Source organism: Gallus gallus, chromosome 4 (assembly GCF_016699485.2).
Source record: "Gallus gallus isolate bGalGal1 chromosome 4, bGalGal1.mat.broiler.GRCg7b, whole genome shotgun sequence".
Classification (NCBI taxonomy): domain Eukaryota; kingdom Metazoa; phylum Chordata; class Aves; order Galliformes; family Phasianidae; genus Gallus; species Gallus gallus.
Window position 1 is genome coordinate 33,670,276 of NC_052535.1, and position 18,741 is coordinate 33,689,016.

The 18,741-nt window shown below is 41.8% G+C and overlaps 1 protein-coding gene across 24 annotated transcripts in view; it reads right to left on the minus strand.

The window, feature by feature from the left end:
- Positions 1 to 18,741, minus strand: part of CSGALNACT1 (chondroitin sulfate N-acetylgalactosaminyltransferase 1) — a 46,668-nt gene that overhangs the window by 12,231 nt on the left and 15,696 nt on the right. For 13 of the 24 annotated variants that reach the window (XM_025150409.3, XM_046941094.1, XM_046941084.1 and 10 more), the window contains 3 exons: positions 4,243 to 4,499; positions 2,850 to 3,040; positions 1,645 to 2,558 (listed from right to left, as the gene is read on the minus strand). In XM_025150409.3, the coding sequence (XP_025006177.1) occupies positions 1,645 to 2,278 (634 nt within the window). In that variant the 5' untranslated portion in view covers positions 2,279 to 2,558; positions 2,850 to 3,040; positions 4,243 to 4,499. Of the gene's footprint in view, positions 1 to 1,644; positions 2,559 to 2,849; positions 3,041 to 4,242; positions 4,500 to 8,788; positions 9,896 to 10,301; positions 10,396 to 10,542; positions 10,609 to 18,741 lie in introns of those variants that run through there. The other 11 variants (XM_046941087.1, XM_046941095.1, XM_040699845.2 and 8 more) reach the window with 5 other exon arrangements.

Genomic DNA, 18,741 nt, shown 5'->3' on the forward strand with positions numbered 1-18,741 from the left:
ACTGCAGAGGATGCAACACTTAAGGATATCATCACAGTCACAGAGATGAAACTCTTTCCATTAAGTGTAAGCACTTGAAGAAATACCTTCTTTCTGCACACCCTGAATAGCAGTATGCACATGCTTAGCAATAGACACATTTTGTCTACTGCTATACATTAGCAATGGCCTAGTACTGAAAAACTGATGGTAGGTAACAGATGTGAGCTACAAGAATAAAGAAATCCATGCAAGACACCCAAATAGATCAGAATTTCTTGCTTCACTTAATATGCTAGCTATGCTAAATTGCAGGATTGGCAACACACCTGAGTAAACAGGACTCAGGCCAGTGTCAAAGGTTGTTGATATGGGTAAAAACAAAGACAAGTGTCACATCAACAGCAGCAGCTCAGGTTTTGAACTTGTCTCTGACCTTGATTACCTAATTTTTTGTTTCATTCCTCCCACTTGCCCAATCTTAAGACAAAGGCAGTAACCACATGTTCTCGATAAGGGATGCACACAGCTCGCGCATGCTGTTTTTTCTAAAACAGCTAGATGATATAAAGCTTATGGGATTAAGTTTTATTACTTTCAACACAGAGCTTGGTCACATCTCCTAGAAGAGCTTGAGTTGTCCTGGGCAGCTCTAGAAAAAACAAATAGTCAGCTTTGCCAGCTAGCTAACACCACCAGTAACAGCATATATCTCTTCCACGTGACTTCACACACACTAGTTTCTGCCTTGGTCCACTTGTAGCCAGGCAAATATCCTTGATTGCATGTAAAAAACATGCTCTAACAAGGCATAACTTCATTGGAACATGAAGCACTGTAGATGGCAAGAAATGTCACAGTAGAAATGTGTTTTGAAATGAGCAAACAGAAGGAAACAAACTGGAAGTGTGTAGCTTCAGACAAGTAGACATGCACTTCCCAGATCTCTGTCCATGCCCCGATCCCTGGGTGTTCAGTAAAATAAAGATGTTAAAGGCAGGCATCTTACCAAAATGCCTCCTCAGTCTGCAGTAAAAACATTTAAAAATCGGGAAAATAATTTTCTATTCTTATATAAACTCAGTGAGGTCAGCTGTGGATTAAATCTCACAGACAACACTACTGAACAACAGAACAGGTAATGTGCCAGCTTCTACAAAGTGAGACCAGGACACCATGTTACAAATTAAAATGTATCTTCCTTAGTCAATAATAAATAATCATTAGCTCTTGGAAACAATGCCTGTGAAATCTTGTCCTACCTCTTTCTGCTGCACAGCCCCCTGCCCTTTTAACTCAGAGCAGCCACACTGTTTGGATCTGCATTGGAGCTGTCAACCTTAATACTGGTAACAGAAAGTTGGGATTGCAGCCTGGTCATTTATTCCTTGCTCTGTCAGTTCTGAAGCAATCACATGACTAGAGAACTGTAAGCACACACTGCTGGTCACTATGACAGACTGACAGACAGGTTCTGCTGTCACGAAGTCCTGTTCCCCAGACAAGCTGTCATCCTACAGTCGTATCCAGGACAGCCTCACTGGGTCATAGCACTAACCTTGCCCCAGTGCTATAACACTATCCCATTTCCTTCAGTAAGGCAGTCTCTCTGAAACAGCTTAACAGCTCTGTAAGAGGACTCGAACCTGCCATCTACATACAAACCTTCAACGAAGTCAGAAGTTGCATACACACGGTGCTTTGTATTGCTGTCTCCCTCCAGACTGTTCAAATTCCCAACAGCTAACTCGATCACCTCTACCAGCTCATCTCGCTTATCCTTCCTCACAGGTTTCTCTTCTGGGTGGCGTGTCAGCCCTGTCTCCAGCTGGTACACCTTCTGTAGGGTAAAGCTCTCAAAGGGTACAGCTGCATACTCTGTGGACAGCTTAACACCACTGTGCACCTCTGCTTTGTCTATTTGGGCACGGAGGAACGCCAGCAGATTAACCTGGACCTTCTCTGGGTTACTGTGGTCAAGACGAACGTCCAAAGGATCTGGGTTCTGCTCCTGCATGCTCTTAAGCTGCTCGCTCTTGCCCTGAAGCTCAGCCTTCAGCTGGGCAATTTGTTTCTTCAAGCTGATGATGTAGTTGTGGTGCTGCTCTTCTCGCTCCTGCAGAATAGCTTCATATCCCTCCTTTGCTGTCGGACTGTGCACCCTGGGCAAGGCGAGCTGCTCAGTATCACCCTTGGGTGTGCAAGCCAACATATAAACGATGGACACAGAGCAACAGGCCACCACCAGCAGGCCTACAAGTCGAGGGACAAATACAAGAAATCCTCGCCGGAGCATCATCTCTTGAAAAGTAGGGTCTAAACCAACAAATGTAACAGTTCTTACATCCACGCAGTGCCCCTGGACTTGAAGAACTTTTACAAAGATGCATGTATGTACAGCAACTGACTTGACAGCTCTCTTAAAAACGTGTGTTCTGCCCACATAGTGGGCTCTCTCTGGTGTTTACCCAGCAGGACCAAAAGAGAAACAGCAAAGCAGACAGGACACCTCCCGATCCTCATGGCAACACCTACATTGCTGCAAAGTGATCAGCTGGTGGCTGATGGAGGCTGAAGACCTGTAAGACAAATGGCAAGGACAGTCATTCAGGCACGTTAAAATTTCATCATTCAGCCCAGATGCGTGAGAACATTCTAAGAATTTACTGACATTTCTCAGCCACTCTGGTAGATCTCAGAGTCACGAAGCATTTGTGCTAAGACTAAAAAGGTGCTAAGACCATTACACAGGCAATCCTGTGTGCACAAGCTTAACTTTCAGCAACATGACTATGACTGCCAACCAGAAAGTAATCCAGGCCTCCAAGTCTGTCATGCTTTAGAATTGCTAAGAAGTCATTTTCTGTTACCATTACTTTCCAGTCAGATGTTAAGGTGCTCTCAGCTTATCTGAGCAATGCTGGTCGCCCAAGTTCTCAAATTCTGGAGCACTCAAATTCTGAAGGCAGTTGATCCCAGAGTTAAGATATATATTTCAGCTTCCAGGGTCGTATTTTCCAAAACACCAGGTTGTGTGGTCCTGTTCAACCCAAATGTGGTCCTGTTGAAATATGTGAAGGCTCATTTGGAGTGTAATTTGAGAACCAAGAAACTAGAAGGCCAACTGCTAAAACCAAGACTTAGTTTGACATAATCTATCAGATGCTCCCATAAAACAGAAAGAACTAGGAACAGGTTTTCCAGGAGCTTTCAGATTAAGTCTTACTCAAAAATCAGGAGAAGTTTTTTTTTTTTTTAACCACCTAGAAGGCTATCATCACTGCACACTATCCTCACCTTTTAAGGTACTCTTCCATTACTCATAACATGGAATAAGTCCTGCAACAATGCCTGGAGCTACTGTGTTTTCCAGATGTGCTCTCTCTGCCCAGGAGCAAAGACCACTGAGAAGGTTTAAGGGAAAACCAGCACAGGCATTTTTAAACATAAGGGAAACTAAAACTCAAAACTGTTTGTTACTAAGACTACCTTCAGTATAGTTAGATCAGGAAAGAAAAACTAGATGACTGAGCATCAATACTGACCTAGCTGTAAACTACATTAAAACAGTTAGGCTGACAACACTATCACTGGGATTTTAAAAATCCCTCAGTCATGGCACAAATCCACACCTATGAAAGGAATTTCACCATTTGTTTGGCTGACAGACTTAGGCCAAGGCTGAGTAACATCCTAAATCACACTGTGACACCGCATTGTTAGACCTGAACACAAATTAACCTCTGGACAGTCCCTTTGGATGCATAGATGACATTATGACACAGGTTTTTGAAACAGATTTGTAATCTCATTAGTCATACATCCTTCCTGGCAGACCCTTAAGTAAAAACAGTTTGCCTAAGAGAAAACGTACTTTTAAGAGTTATTTCTAGTCTTGAGCCAAAAAGTCTTCTGTAAGACTTGATCAACTTCTACACCAATTTCCCCTGCCCAACATCAGTGTTTTGCTGGACTACTACTCTCTGTGCAGGAATTATCCAGGGGTACTCCTGGTCTCTTAACTATTATCAATATTTTAACAGTCTGCAGAACTGTTAGGAAAAAAAAAAGAGAGAAGGAATTGAGGGGGCTAGAGTGAGCTACAAAAATACTACCATGTTTTTCTCAAAGTAATGCTGAATTGCTATTTAGTACTTATGAGATTGTCCAGAAAACATCAGTGTTTTCAAAGGAAGAATCATTGATGATGAAGAAAATATTCAAGCAGGAGGAAAAAGCATAGGATAATGTTGGCATCCTTACCTTTTTGCAGGGATCTTCTCCTTGGCACATCTTGGTCTGCTGCAGCTATTTCTCAGCTTGCCACAGTCATCACTTGTTTATCTCCCTTCTTACGTCCTTCCCAGAAAACACACGCTCTATAAAAAGCACTGTCAGCCTCACAACACCCCTTCATCGCTTTCACATTTGCCAGCTGCCTACATCTTCAGTCTCTCTGCTGCGTGGTGAAAGGCTGTAGTGGAGACGCTTCCTATGGATGCGCTATAAAAGTTGGCTTCCTGCAATGCAAAGGAGCTTGTCAAAGCTGGGCATTTCTAACTGTACAACAGATCTGGCTAGAGGACTGCAAGAAGGTAGTGAGACAGAGTCAGGAAGTGGTGAGATGTAGTACATAAAACACTGCTGTGCTTGTATGCTTCACTTCACACAATTAGTCCATTGACAGAATTGGCAGAAGCTGAACATCACTGAAAGGATTAGTTGTGCTAACATGGTATAAACTGAAATTACATCTCAATGCCTTAGATAAACACACAATTTCTATAAGCAGAATCAGATTCAGGTTTTGAGTAAAGAGCTCTTCAAATGTTGACCTTAAAATATACATGCATATATAGCCCTATTTGCTCAAAAATACTGGGTCTCTCTTGAGGATACTTCTTTCCCTTTCTAGTTTTCTAGTTTGCAATCTCACCTATCAAAGAAGCCTCTTGAAACACATTTCAGGACGATAAATTAACTGAACTGCTCCATCCTTTGAAACAGTGTTCTCATAAAAAGAAATTCAAGCCATGAGGATTTCACCATCAGAATCAGAGGCATCCTGACAACAAGCACTCATTATTTGCCCTCTACTGTGAGAGCTGTCTTATTAAGTTGGACTGGTGGCTTTGGTGACACCGCCTTGTAAGCAGTGTTTGACACTTAAATATAGAGATGCTACTGTACCACTGTCTCTAAGACACGCTTGTGAAAGCAGTTCTCATCTGCACCACTGCCAAAAAAAGCAAATTAAGTCAAGACCAGAAATGGTCATGGCTACAACATCTCAGCTGCATAGACGGTACCAGGAAGACAGGAATAGGAACTCCTAACAACCATTCTGTTGATTTCACCAGACCTACAGTTTCACACTAACTGAGAGCCTGAGATGAAGCAGAGACAAAATGAAGTGCCAGATTTTTCCAGGAACTGACAATAACGCCTCTGTATTTTACAGCAGTCAGCTGCATCAAGTAGTATTAAGCTGTAAAGGAGCTTTAACGAATGCACAGCAGTTAGTCTGACCGCCAAGGAAAAGAACATAAGTTCAAAAAAAGCCTCTGTTTGCAAAAACATCTTCAACCTCAGCTCAACCTGCTAGCCCAGCCAGAGGTCAGCCCAGCTCACAGAGGTGCTTTTCAGATGTTTTCAGGGAGCCTGGGCCCAAAAATTATTTAAACAAAGCAGCAGGTTCTGTTACTGCAGTGGAAACTGCTCTGTACAACAGAGGGTGCTGCTCTCAGCCATAGGGAGTGGCAAAACTTAGCAAAGTTGGCTTGACATTTTGGATGGCACGCACTCAGTTACTCACTGCTGTTAATCACCGCTCTCTGGATTTTTAATTGACTGCAGAGGTACAAGAAATTTATCTCTGCTCTGAAAGGCAGTGTGTCTCAAGCCAGAAGTTTTGGCTCTCAAAAAATCCAAGTGTGAATTAATGCAGTAGGGAAACTCAAAACAATATAAGCAATCTATCTTTATATACATTTCTCCCCTCTTTGCTCTACACTCTCCTTACTCATTACATAGAGGACTGAAATGGACGGCAGAAGAACAGTCATATCTACAGTCTCTCAGCACATATGGCATGGGTAAATGCTAAGTAACTCCTTATCTTCTTGTACTTTCTGCCACAGTTCCCTATCACAGGTATAACTGAGAATAAAGAAAAGAGCCTGTCTGATAAACTGACTAGATGTACCTTCACAATCTTTCTGCATTGTTTGCTGTTAAAAAGACACTCATGCATTAAAAAAAATGGTGTCCAGAATTACAATGTTACATTCTGATTTTTGATAAATCACATTCAGCCAACTGAACATGAGCCAGCAGCACACCCAGGTAGCCAAGAAGATCAATGTCATCCTGCCTTGTAACAGAAATGGTATTATCAGTAGAGCCACAGAGGTGACTGTCCCCCTGTACTCAGCACTGATGAGGCCACGCCTGAAATACTATGCTCAGTTTTGGGTCCCTTGCTTCATGAAAGACATCAAGGCCCTGGAGTGTGTCCAGAGAAGAGTGATGGAGCCAGTGAGGGGTCTGGAACACAGGCCTTATGATGAGAAGCTGAAGGAGCTGGGATTGCTCTGTCTTGAAAAGAGGAGGTTCAGGGGAGACCACATTGCTCTCTACAATTGCCTGACAGAAGCTTCTACTGAGGTGGGCTCAGCCCCTTCTCCCATGTAATCAGTAACAGAACTGGAAAGAATGGCTTCAAGTTGCACCAAGGGAGATTCAGGTTGGGTATTCAGAAAAAATTGTTCTCAGAAAGTGTGGTGAGGCATTGGAACAGTCTGCCCAGGGAGGTGGTGGAGTCACCGTCCCCAGGAGACATTGAAGAAACTTGTGGATATGGCATTGAGTGACATGGTTTAGTGGATATAGCAGTGAAAGGTTGATGGTTGGACTAGAAGATCTAAGTGGTCTTTTCCATTCTTAATGACTCTATGAAATGCAAAATGCTACTTGAAGACAGTAGACAACTGACTGTAAAAACCTTTATTTCTTAATCTGAAGAGCCATCTGAGACAACCATACAGGCACCGGTAATCTCAAAGTCCCCAACCCTGCTCACAGGAAGGCAATTGCACTGCTCCCCTCTATAATTAATAGTTACAACCTGATTATCTTGCAAAGCAGTTCCAGTGACTATTACATGCAGTCTTGAACCAAGAAACCCTCAAAAACATGAATGGTAATGGAATTATCAATTCTCTGTCAGCACCTTGGACCCTCACACTGCTAGTTTCATTGCTTCCCTCTTATCATGGTAAATCAGTAATTTCCCATAACTGCAGAAAACCAACTAACAGAACAAGAATAGTCTACAGCCAATTAACTGTTAGGAGTTACTGTTTTACCACAGCATTTAATTCAGCAGCTGTTCTGTATAGAGGATTTCCAGAAAAATAAACACAGTTTAAACACAACACTGAGCTGTAACAACTTCTGAGGTAGCTCAGAGTCAGCATAATAAGGCGCATATGAAAAATATATCTTTCCTCATTAGAACAAGCAACAAGGAGTTTTTCTTATCCACATAAGCCTAGGCATAAAAAAAAAATGCTGTTCCTTCACTTTGCAGTATATACATATATGCACTCAATGTACACAGGCAAAAGAAAACTGAATGCCGCCACAAGGATGAACAGTTGCTCCTTTTAAGAACACAGATGACCACAGACTTACAAAAGTAGCTCAGGTCAGCAACTGAAGGGCCTGTAAAAATGAAGGGACCTATATCTATGTAAGGATACACTGCAGGTTAAGACCTATTTCTTCCATACGCCAAGTGATTTTATTACTTAAAGTGTTTGTATAATCTGCATAGTAATGTCACTTCATGAAAGGAGCCCAAGGGATCCTGCCAGACATACATCACACAGTACCACCACGGCCAGACATCTGATGAAATCTGGAGTTCTGTACATGTGCATGATCTATGATGGAGGTCAAAAATCAGTGAAGGATTTCGCATACTTCTAAGTAAGCAAATGAGTTATTTTACCCAATGAAAAAATGCATGAGCTTGCGTGACTGAGATGGGTCCAGAAAAAGTCAGACTCTAAAAAGACTGAACTCGGTTTGTTTTGTCAGCACTATAGAAACACTGCCATTCAGATGCAATCAGACCAGCCTTTCAGCTGGAGCTGCCAAGTGCAATACAAGTCCACTGCGTTGAGAAGAACTGTTAAGTAATAAAGTACAGTAACAATGACTTAGATCCCCACCCCATATAAATCCTTGCAAGACAGCAGTACTATTTTAGGAGGCCCGGACAATCTTGTCTGACCTGAAGATTCCCTCATTTCCGCCAGGAATCCTCTCCCCAGAAGATGGCTAGCATTAATCTAATTGGTGGACATGAACTTCATTAGTACCAGCAGTTGGCAGTGGAGGTCTCCTCCCTCCTGAGACCAGCACACACTTCAGGGACTGAAGAGAGCTATCTGTTTCCCACAAGTCTACTGCTGTATTTCCATGATCACACAGAGCCCTGAATTTTGTGCTTGCCATACCTCTAGTGAGATTTCCTGGGTAGTCTGACATCAAGGCAGTGCTTCAAATAAAATAACAGAAAGTAAAGGGTGCAGTGGAAATAAAAAGTGTCTTGAGATGTTACCTGAGCTGAGCAGACTTACCAAGATAGGAGCTAATACTGCTGTTCACATTACCAAGTATGTCACAAAATTACTGCAAGCTGCTCTGGTATTGAGACAGAACCCAGGCTCTACACACACACACACACACACCCACCCCCCTCTAACACTCACATCCTCAGCAGACCCCAAAATTCACGTACCTATGCCCAAGCTCCGTTTGCCTGCATTTTTCTATCAGCCTGCTCAGTGCTGACCAACAGGAAGATACCAGTCCTGAGTCAGCCTTCATTTCCTTCCTCCTCCAGGTTAGCACTTAGTGTAAAATGAACACATGCCACGGCTCATCACTGCTGCTCTGATACGTGGTTTTGATCAAAAACTTATCATTTTCTTGCTATATCAAATTAAGAGTCTGATAGTAGTTCTTAGAAAAGATGTTGCTTTATCTTTTTTGTTTGTTTTTTAAATTTTTTTTCTTAGGGAAAGTTTCATGATATCTTTTTTCATTTTAATTTGAGACACAGAATTTGAATCTCACCTACTCCACCCTCATCCCTAAGCTAGCCAATTCTTTGTAATGGGAACTTCCCAAGATAAATTACAGCAATGTTTCTGCAGAAGAGGCCAAGGCAGATGGAAAAAAAAAAAAAGGAAGGCTTTCTACTTTTAATATTTTATTATCTACTTGAGCATGAAGTTCTTATATTAACTTACTCTGCAATAAAGTATTTCAACAGGTCAGATGGTCTACTTTGCTATAATTTAACAAATTGCTGCTCCAACTTCCACTTCACATCAGGCTTTGTGTGTTTCTTTGAAAATGCAGGAACGTACACAGGCCTACAAAGCCCATCAGTTTTGGTCATATATCTGTAAGGGTATGTCTTTACTTTTCTGAAAAATTCCATCAAATTTCTCTCTCCTTTAAGCAATCCAAGCCATGTTTTCCAAGCATCAATGGATACATGCTCACAGTTAACTCACTTTTTAAGATTTCAGCTCTGAAACGCAAATCATAGCAAAAACGGGATCTAAGCTTTCAAGTTCTTTATAGATCAAATAAGTAGACTGATCAGCCACATGTGGCTATTGACAGCCACAACGATGATTTCAGTTTTCACTGGTAATCAAGAGACTGCAGTTCCCTCATGGAGTTCTTCTGCTGTCTGGCACTGACAATGTATTTTATTACAGAGAATGTAATTGCCATTATTCCACACCTGTCAATAGCTCTTGAAAAAAATCAGCCCTTCAGCTAGAGAAGTAAGTTTTAAGAGTTCACAGAAGAGGCATCCTGCTTCCTTAACCTATGGGTAACAAAAGTAAAGTCAGCTTCCCTTGCCAATAAAAGCTTTTTTTTTCTCCTTTTGTTACACAGGAGAAGTGCAACCCACAGTCAGGTCAGCATTTCCTGAGTGGTTCCGTAACTCTTAGACAACAGCTTCAGACTTCAATTAGAAGCAAAGCACATTTCATGCAAACTTATGAAATAACACTTGCAATATGAACTTACAGGATAACACTTCTTTTTCCTCATTCTATCTGAGATATCTGCCTCAGTTTTATTTAACAATTCATGCTCCAAACTCGACAAACTCAACTTCTTTTTCCCTTTTATAGCTAATAGCTTTAAAGTGAACAGTTTCCTGAAGTAATACACATTTACAAAGCTTTTCAGAAAACTAGAAAGAAAGAAGAACTCTCATAACCTACCAGAATATTTTAAGAAGGATTTCCTTAGGAGATGAAGCTTCTTGCTATTGAGTCTTTGTTTCTGTTCGAATGGAAACCTGCCTGCAAATGATACCTTTAAAAAAAAAAAAGATTGGCTAGAACATGTGCTGGCATAGCTATGCAAGCTAATGAAATAAAAGGAGGAATTGCTGCTATGTCGTTACAGATTTCTCCCTTCTCCTCCTTTTAAAACAGTTTTCTGTAGAATCTAAAATCATACCAATTTCAAGAAGGCTGTTTAATTCAAAGATATCCCCATCCCCAAGTCAGTATCCTCTTGTCTGCCAGTTTTCTAACCCATGAAAAATGACACGTGATGTGTTCCGTAGTCTCTTAAGAGTACGTTCTGTTCCACTCACTCCTGCTAAGGGGCTTTCTCTAATTGCATAACACGTTCTGGTTCACAGGTCTACAGCCTTCAAGTCCCTATTCTGATAACTGATTACTCCTATTAATTTAATTGTTAAAAACATTAACACTCAGCTGAGGAGTAGATGTGAGTAAAGTTCCTAAAGCCTCACACATTAGAAATGGTATTACTTTCACACTAATGAAAGACCTGAAGGACTTGAAACTGAGATCGGTTTTTTATTGTTACATCTCCATCAACTTTAAAGCACTTTTCTATTAGCACAGACTTGGTTCAACGAGGGTTATTAAGAAGAGCTGTTGTGAAGTGAAACAGCAACAACATTGTCTCACTACAAGTATTTCAATGGTCCCTAATAATGGTTCTCCTATTGAGGGGAAAACTGCAGTCAATTTAATATGCAGTTTTCCAGTACTGGAGCTTAAGAATAAATTATGAGAATCTAACAATTTCTTGGCTGAAAGAGAAGGGAAACTAGGTTAATAGCAGCCAGCAACTGTTGGGGGATGTCAGCTAGAAAACACCAATTGAAAGACCCTATAGAAAACAATGAAATTTGAGTAAATGGTGTCAGCATGTGTACATGGAGCATTTTTCTGGGCTCCCCTCACAGCCCAGAAAGCCAACAATACCCTGGGCTGTACCAAAAGAAGTGTGGCCAGGAGGTGATCCTGCCCTTCTACTAAATGCTGGTGAGACCTCACCTGGAGTTCTGCATCCACACGTGGCATCCTCAGTACAGGAGAGACACGGGCATGTTAGAACATGTCCATCCCTTGGATGATTTTTGTGGCCCTTCTTTGGAAAACCCCTCCTATGAGGACAGGCTGAGAGCTGGGGCTCTTCAGCTCAGAGAAGAGAAGGCTCCAAGGTGACCTGATAGCGGCCTTTCAGTATCTACAGGGGAACTACAGGAAAGAAGGGGACAGAGTCTTTAGCAGGGTCTGTAGTGACAGAGCAAGGGGAAGTGGTTTCAAGCTCAAGGAAAGTAGGTTTAGATTAGATACAAGGAAAAAAATCTTTTACAGGAAAGGTGGTGAGGCACTGCACAGGTTGCTTAGTGATGTGGCTGATGCCCTGTCCCTGGAGACTTTCAAGGTAAGGCTGGATAAGGTCCCAGGCAACCTAAGCTAGTTGAGGTGTCCCCACTCATTATAGGGGAGTTAGACTAGATGGCCTTCAGAGGTCCCTTCCAACTCTAAGGATTACAGGATTCTAAAACAGGCTACTCATACCTGATTTAAACAAACCTCACACGCTTTTAAAACACACAATAGGTGCATGCACAGGAGACTGCAGTTGTTTGTTTAGCTCTCCTCTGTTATGCACCCTTGAAAAATCAATTCAGCTTGAATTTGTACTGAAAGCAAAACAATCAATTCATCATTAAAACTGAAAGCGCTGAGGGAATTCCCTGTGTTTTCGAAGAAAAATCTAAGTGCAGCCACTGAACAGAGCAGATTAGCCATCCACATAACAGTCAGTATTCCCTCTCTCAGGATGACACCAAGTGCTTTGAAAGGCAGAAAAGATTTCCCTGCTACAGAGGAGTTATTTTGAACCTTTTGTCATTGTGATGACCCATTCCCCAAGAGTAACGTTGTATTATACTATTAGAAAAGTGTTGTATTCCTTCATTTCTCCTCTGGGTTTTTAACTGTTTTAATTAATGTTCAAATCCTCGTTACCACCCACTGCTTTAAAGTTGGTAGCCTTCGGTCTCCTCCCTTGTGAGAACAACTGCACACCTCTGACTGTTTAAACCCTTTGTGATAAAGCTTTCAGAAGACAATCTTTTCTAACAGCTACTCCTCTTGCTCAGTACTTCCTCAACTGGTTTCTATTAAGTTGTCGTCAAAAAGAATACAGAAAAGCATACTCCCTCAAAAGCAAACTGGAAGTTTAAAGGTGATTATTATTATCTTACAGATAACCCTACTGGGGCAAGAATACAATCACAGAGAGAACTCTCCCTTCCATATTGTAAGCAAAGACCTGCATGGTGAACAAACTACTCCCATTAGCTAATTAGCACCTACATTGGTTGCTGGGTTGTCTCCCTTGACTCCATCCACAGACAAGGGGAATCAGGCTCCTGCTGACAGATGTCTATGGACAGCACTGGAACTCTTACTGCTTTTGGGCTCAGAATTAATAGCAGGCAAGTTCTGTCCAGAGCCTGGATCAAGAAGTACAAGAGCTGTCTTTATGAAGCAGCCAGTAAATGTAGTATAAGAGGTGTTCAGAAAACTGCCCATTCACACTGAAACATGAATAAAATAAGAAAAGCAGGGGAAGAATACAGATGTTCTCAAACCCTCTCTCGGCTTGTACACCTGTTTCTGCTTCATCCCAGGTCTTCTACCTCAAAATGTATGATTGACTCTAAATGAAAGAAAGGCAAGAAGAACCAGGCACCAGTCTGAGCTAACATGCTGCTTGCTAGCTGAAGACTCCAGGTCTAAAAATAGCAATCCCCTGAGAAGTTGTTAGAGCAGCAAAATGTGGCATATGGACATAAAATAATCTGTGGATAAAAGAAAAAATGGTGAGAATCTATCACAAACAGATGGTTAAATAAAGCCATCTCATCCCAACTTGGAGTAGCAAATATTGCCATCATCGTCAGTGACAACAGAGCTAACTGCTCCATGTGGGGTGTCCCCATGTTCCCTTAGACAAGCCTGGCTCCCAGGCAGGGAAGAAAACTAGGAAAGCTGTCCTTTGCAATCCTTGAGTATTCTTCCAGCCATTTTGCATCTCTTCATGGTACATCTCTCCGGAACAATGATTTTCTTATTGTTTTGCACTTTGTACAGTGCATGTCAAGTCCAGTTGGGTCTCCAACAAACTTACTGCAACATCAGTGCATGAAATACCAGACAGATAAAGGCCCACAGCTTCACTCTCCATAACAGATGTACAGGTCCATTCAACAACCCTAGCAAAACAGTCCTGGCCTGTACTGAAACTACATTCTAACAACAGCAATCAGTCCTGAAACCTCAGCTACAGTACTATGACTCCAGCCCAGAAGAAAAAAGGATGAATAAAATGACCGTGTCTTCAAATTAGGATTCCTCTGGAATTTCAGAGACTAAGCTTCACAACTAGCAGCCTGAGGTGAAATAGCATGCACATACTGCAGCTACACAGAAAGGTTCCTTGGCTGTTGGCAGATCTGAAATTCCACATGAATCTGGCAGACAGAAGGAATCTGAAGAGCAGACATGAGGCAAACACCTATGTCAGGAACTCATCAGCATCATTCTTCACTTTCTTCTTTTAAGTTCGTTCCCTCAGGAATAATACTTTGATGCATGCACCTTTTCTGCGTGGAGGCTCCCTCCAGCACTCTCCTTGATTTCCAGATCCCCCATGAAATTCACTCCTTTTCTGTACAGGCCTATCTTTACATAGGAAACTGAGGTTTTAAGGAGTACGTCTGTAGTTGAAAAAAAAATCTTGGCTGCAGTTTTAAGATGGGCCCTTCTATACTCATTAACAGAGGGAAGAGAGGATTTATAGACAAGAGCAACAGGCAATAACCTGCTTCAGCTACTAAACACAGTCCCTCTAGATATGGGTCCTTTATACCCAGCCAAAGGGAGGCAAAAGTAAAGGGAACTTACTGCAATAGGTAGAAAGGCTTGCTTTTAAGCAACCTCGCTTTCCAGGGTAATTCAAAACACAATTTGCTCCTGAGAACACACTGAGCTCATGCAATACAGCATTTCTTTGAAGCACACTTCAGTTTGCATCATTGCAGATAAGTTCTACCACTCATGTGCTCATTAGCAATGGTAAAACACAGCTCTGTCTCAGTCCAAATCTACAGCTCAGAACTATGCCACAGAATTCAGGTTATATTCATTACAGAGGTCGGTTCTAAGGCTTCATCCATATCAGTCAGGAAGTCTCTCAAAAAAAAAAAATCACAAAAATACCAGAAAATGCTTCTACTATATCTGTGGAAGACAGCTTGCCTTGTTCTGCTAAGAACTTCCTACACCAAAACTGCCTAACTGTGAAGACTCCAGCCTCTCCATCTTCTGAGACTATAAACACTAGATCAGTCTCAGCTGGGAAACACTGCATCACTGAGAAAACTGAGAATTCAAGGAGAGCAGGCCTGAGACAGGCCAGTCCCTTTTTCCACCAGCACAGCAATGATGTAGTTAGATGATGCTTCTCTCACAACCAAAACACTGCAGAGTCAGGCTACCTGAAACCAAGGAGAAAACACACGGTGAAAGCAGAGCTAGAACTTACATTTCATTAAAAAGAGAGATGAAAGCATAGTATAAAGAAAAGACAAGCACCCAAAGAAGTATTACTGTAATGGTTACTGGAAATGTTTTCTCTTGGAAAGCGAGGCTCCTCAAGGACTACACCACAGTACTGATACAAAGGTTTCACTTCTAGTACAGTAACAGACAGCGCTTGCTCTAGTCTAACAGCAACCCATCATGGCACAGTGCTCTATGTGACAGAGAAAACATGCCGGGCAAAGCACATCCCTTTACAAAGAAGGATAAGCAGCATTGAGAATACACACACTACAGCATATGAACACGCATCAGATAAAATGAGGAAGCTACACAGATTACTTCAGTAACTCCAGAAAAATTGAGAAAATTGAGACAATTTCCTACCAAAAAGAAGTTTGCATTGCACTGCCACAGCTGACTTCTATACCTCTGATTTTACGCCTCATAGGTACATTTTGAAGGCTCAGCAGAGGCTTTTCAGAGCCTTACATCCGGATGCATGTAGTTACCCTTTGCTACTTTTCATCCTGTAAATATTCCCTTTCTCTATAAGCTTTCCCATTTGTTCTGGAATGCTAGCAATCTCTTCAAGCATCAGGACAACGAGGGATTTGTCTTATTCCCCAAATCTCTTGGAAGAAAAAAAAAGAGGAGCATCTACATAGGATCTAAATGGGAAAATTCAATTTCTGTTAAGTGCAATAATGACTTACTGTGGAGATTTTTGTATCATTTTAAAGGAAAAGATTATTAAGATTCTGTCCAAGATTTAGAAAAGTATTAAATGCTGAATATCCATCTGTTTTTCTGGCACTGATGCCACAGGCAGGAGCCACTATAGAGATCAATCTATGCACGAACTTCACTGAAACTTATAATAACCATTTTTTCTTCTATAGTTCATCTATTCAATCTCAATGTCAAATCCCGGCCTTTCTCAATGCATACACTGTAGCAGAAACTCTGAAAGCAGTTTCTAAGAGCACAAACTTGCTTTGCGCCTTCCCAGCACCTGCACATATTCAGTAAGGAACAGAAAACTTTGGAAATGCCTTACCAAACATGCCATTTAAGCTCAGCAATCAAATCACAAACACTGTATCTACAAGAGATGAAATGTACTGCCTGCCAAGACGACACTTACAGTAAATAAGCAGCACACTCTAGGTTTCCTAATGCACCAGACTGTTTACAGGCTCTGATTTTTGGGTGCTGAGCAATCAGACTACATGCATGCAAACAAGTTGCATGCTTACAAACACAGAGCATGCGTTCAAACCACAAGCCTTCATTTTAGAAGCTGGAAGGGACCAGCTTATACCATAGTTCACGCAGTCTACAGAATCTGAGTTGGAGGCCCACTTTCTTCTTTCCTTTCTCTTTGCTGAAGAAAAGCTAAAGCATGTTTAGGAGGAAGGAGTGAAGAGCACAGAAGGAGATAAGAGGGCATTTGCAGAAACCACTTAGAATCATGTTACCCCAGTATTTCCTAAAAATAACCCTGCAACGTAAATAAAGCAGCTGTGAGTAGGTTACTATCTACAAAGAGCCACAAAACCACAGTATGGCTTGAAGAGGCTTCGCAGAAGGGAAGGAGCTGCAGCAGCTGGTTTGCATTCTGAATTATGTTCAAAGAAAAACCCCACATGTTCAGACCCACAGTTTTGCAGAGAGCATCAGGAGAGCCTTAGTGCAGAAACAAGCCCCAGACAAGAACCACACCCCTACTCACAAAGGAGCAAGGAGTGGACATGAAGCCTTAATTCAAATGACCTCTCGTTTTCCTTATGCAACCTTAGCAAGCAAGGGACCCCCCAGCTTTCCACAATACTGGATTAAGAAGCACTTTCTGATGAGTATATTTCTCTCAGCAAGGCCCAGTGGGCCTACATCCAGCTACAACAAGCGTTCTGAGCACTTGTGATTGTTATGAAATTGAGTGATTCAGCCAAGCCACACCAGAGAGGAAACATGTTCACATTTGTTCACAGAAACTCAATAAGACATGGGAGAAAAAAAAAGGCACAACAAAACAGGATTAGGGAAAGATGCATCCCTACAAACTTCTACTTAAGAACCTTAGCCCTACTGGATTTCAGCAGGCATTACTGCCCCACTTTTTGTCTCCTCCCCAGACACAGACCTGTGCTTCAGAGACTCTTCCCCATCTGTCAGGTGATGCAGTTGAATCAACCATATCATTGTTCATCTCCCACCAGCTTTTTGGTCCTTATGTTGCCACTGCCATGGTAAGCAGCAACATAACCTGAAATTTAAGGTCAAAACATGACCTATATATACCACAAGCCATCTGGATGATTCCTTTCTGGAGAAGTCCTCTGGCTTGGATTTGCACTTCCTCTGTGACCTAAAGCCAAGTCTAAGTTGCAATCCAGACTCCAAAATGCACTTCTGAAATGTCTAGGGGCAAGAACCATCCCCAAAAACCCTGAAGCCAAGATTCTTCTCCATATACTGAGAAGTTCCTTACGGATTATCAGCATCACTTGCTTGTATCAGCCTCACATTGCTTCACTCCAGTGTGGAAAAGTCCAGGTCTCTGACACATACCTGCACTGCTTTGCTAAGCACCCCCAACATCACTTCAAGGGAATGATTTTTTTTCCATCTTTCAGAAACTTTCCAGTCTATCCTGCATAAATCACAATGGTAACGTAAGTTACATATTAATCAAGATGAAGCAAACTTCTTAACCATTTACTATACCATTGAAAATTGAATGTCACTCTGCATGTCTTAAATTACTCTCAGTTAAGAAATCAGCCTCACAGTGCAGTTATGTAAACTGTTAATCTAACATCAAGACTGAAAAAATAGATATCAAGTGAATCCTGGAAAGATACATGAAGTACAGGCTGTCAACACTGCACATGCTGGAGTGTGGCAGGAAAGATTAAAATTAGCCTATGTACATCATGATTGAGGCCAATCTAAGGGGGAGGCAATCAATTTTGTGAAAACCTGGACTGACACAGATGTTCAACAGGAAAGTTTGTGTCCTGGAATCACTTCTGTGGACAAAAGCACAGAAGCTTTTGTGGCTTTGGGATCATCCTGCGTGGCCAGGCAGTGCCAGCTGCTGCTGGTGTCCACGGAGCACCAAAAAGGCAGAAGAAATGCCAGTGTACAACTGCTGCCTATCAGCGAGATATCAGCTTCCAGCAGTGGAACCTACCAGAACAATCAGACTTTGGTGTAAACCGACACTTCTGAGCATCAAGCAGGACTACCCAAGAAATAAGAACAAAGTGCAGTACTGACAATGGTATTGACAGGCACATCCCAGCAGGAAAACAGTGGGTTTTGATGTGGTTTTTATTTTCAAACCGTAGTAAGTATTCAGAGGCAACAAAATTTCTATCAGGAAACACACAAAGCCCACTGCTGAATTTACATTTTAGTCACTTTCTACAGTCTGCTTCTGTAGTAGCCCACAAGGTCTAGGAAGCCACAGACCACAGGTTGAAAACTGCTCCTCTAGATGAAACCAAACTTAAGGAGAAACTAATCAAGAGAAGAAAGAGTCCTTTATTTCTACATCTTCATATCCAGGGCAAAATCTCAGGATATGCAAGCCTCTGTATGTAGAAGCAATCTTGCTTCAGTTATGACACCAAATAGCAGATAGTGCAAAAGAGAACACACTCTTTAACCACAACACAGTCTAAATCCTACTGCCACCAGGAGACCCTGAAACTGCTGAAAGAGACAACTAAAATGTAGTGAGGAAGGCCATAAGATACTGTCACTGACTGAA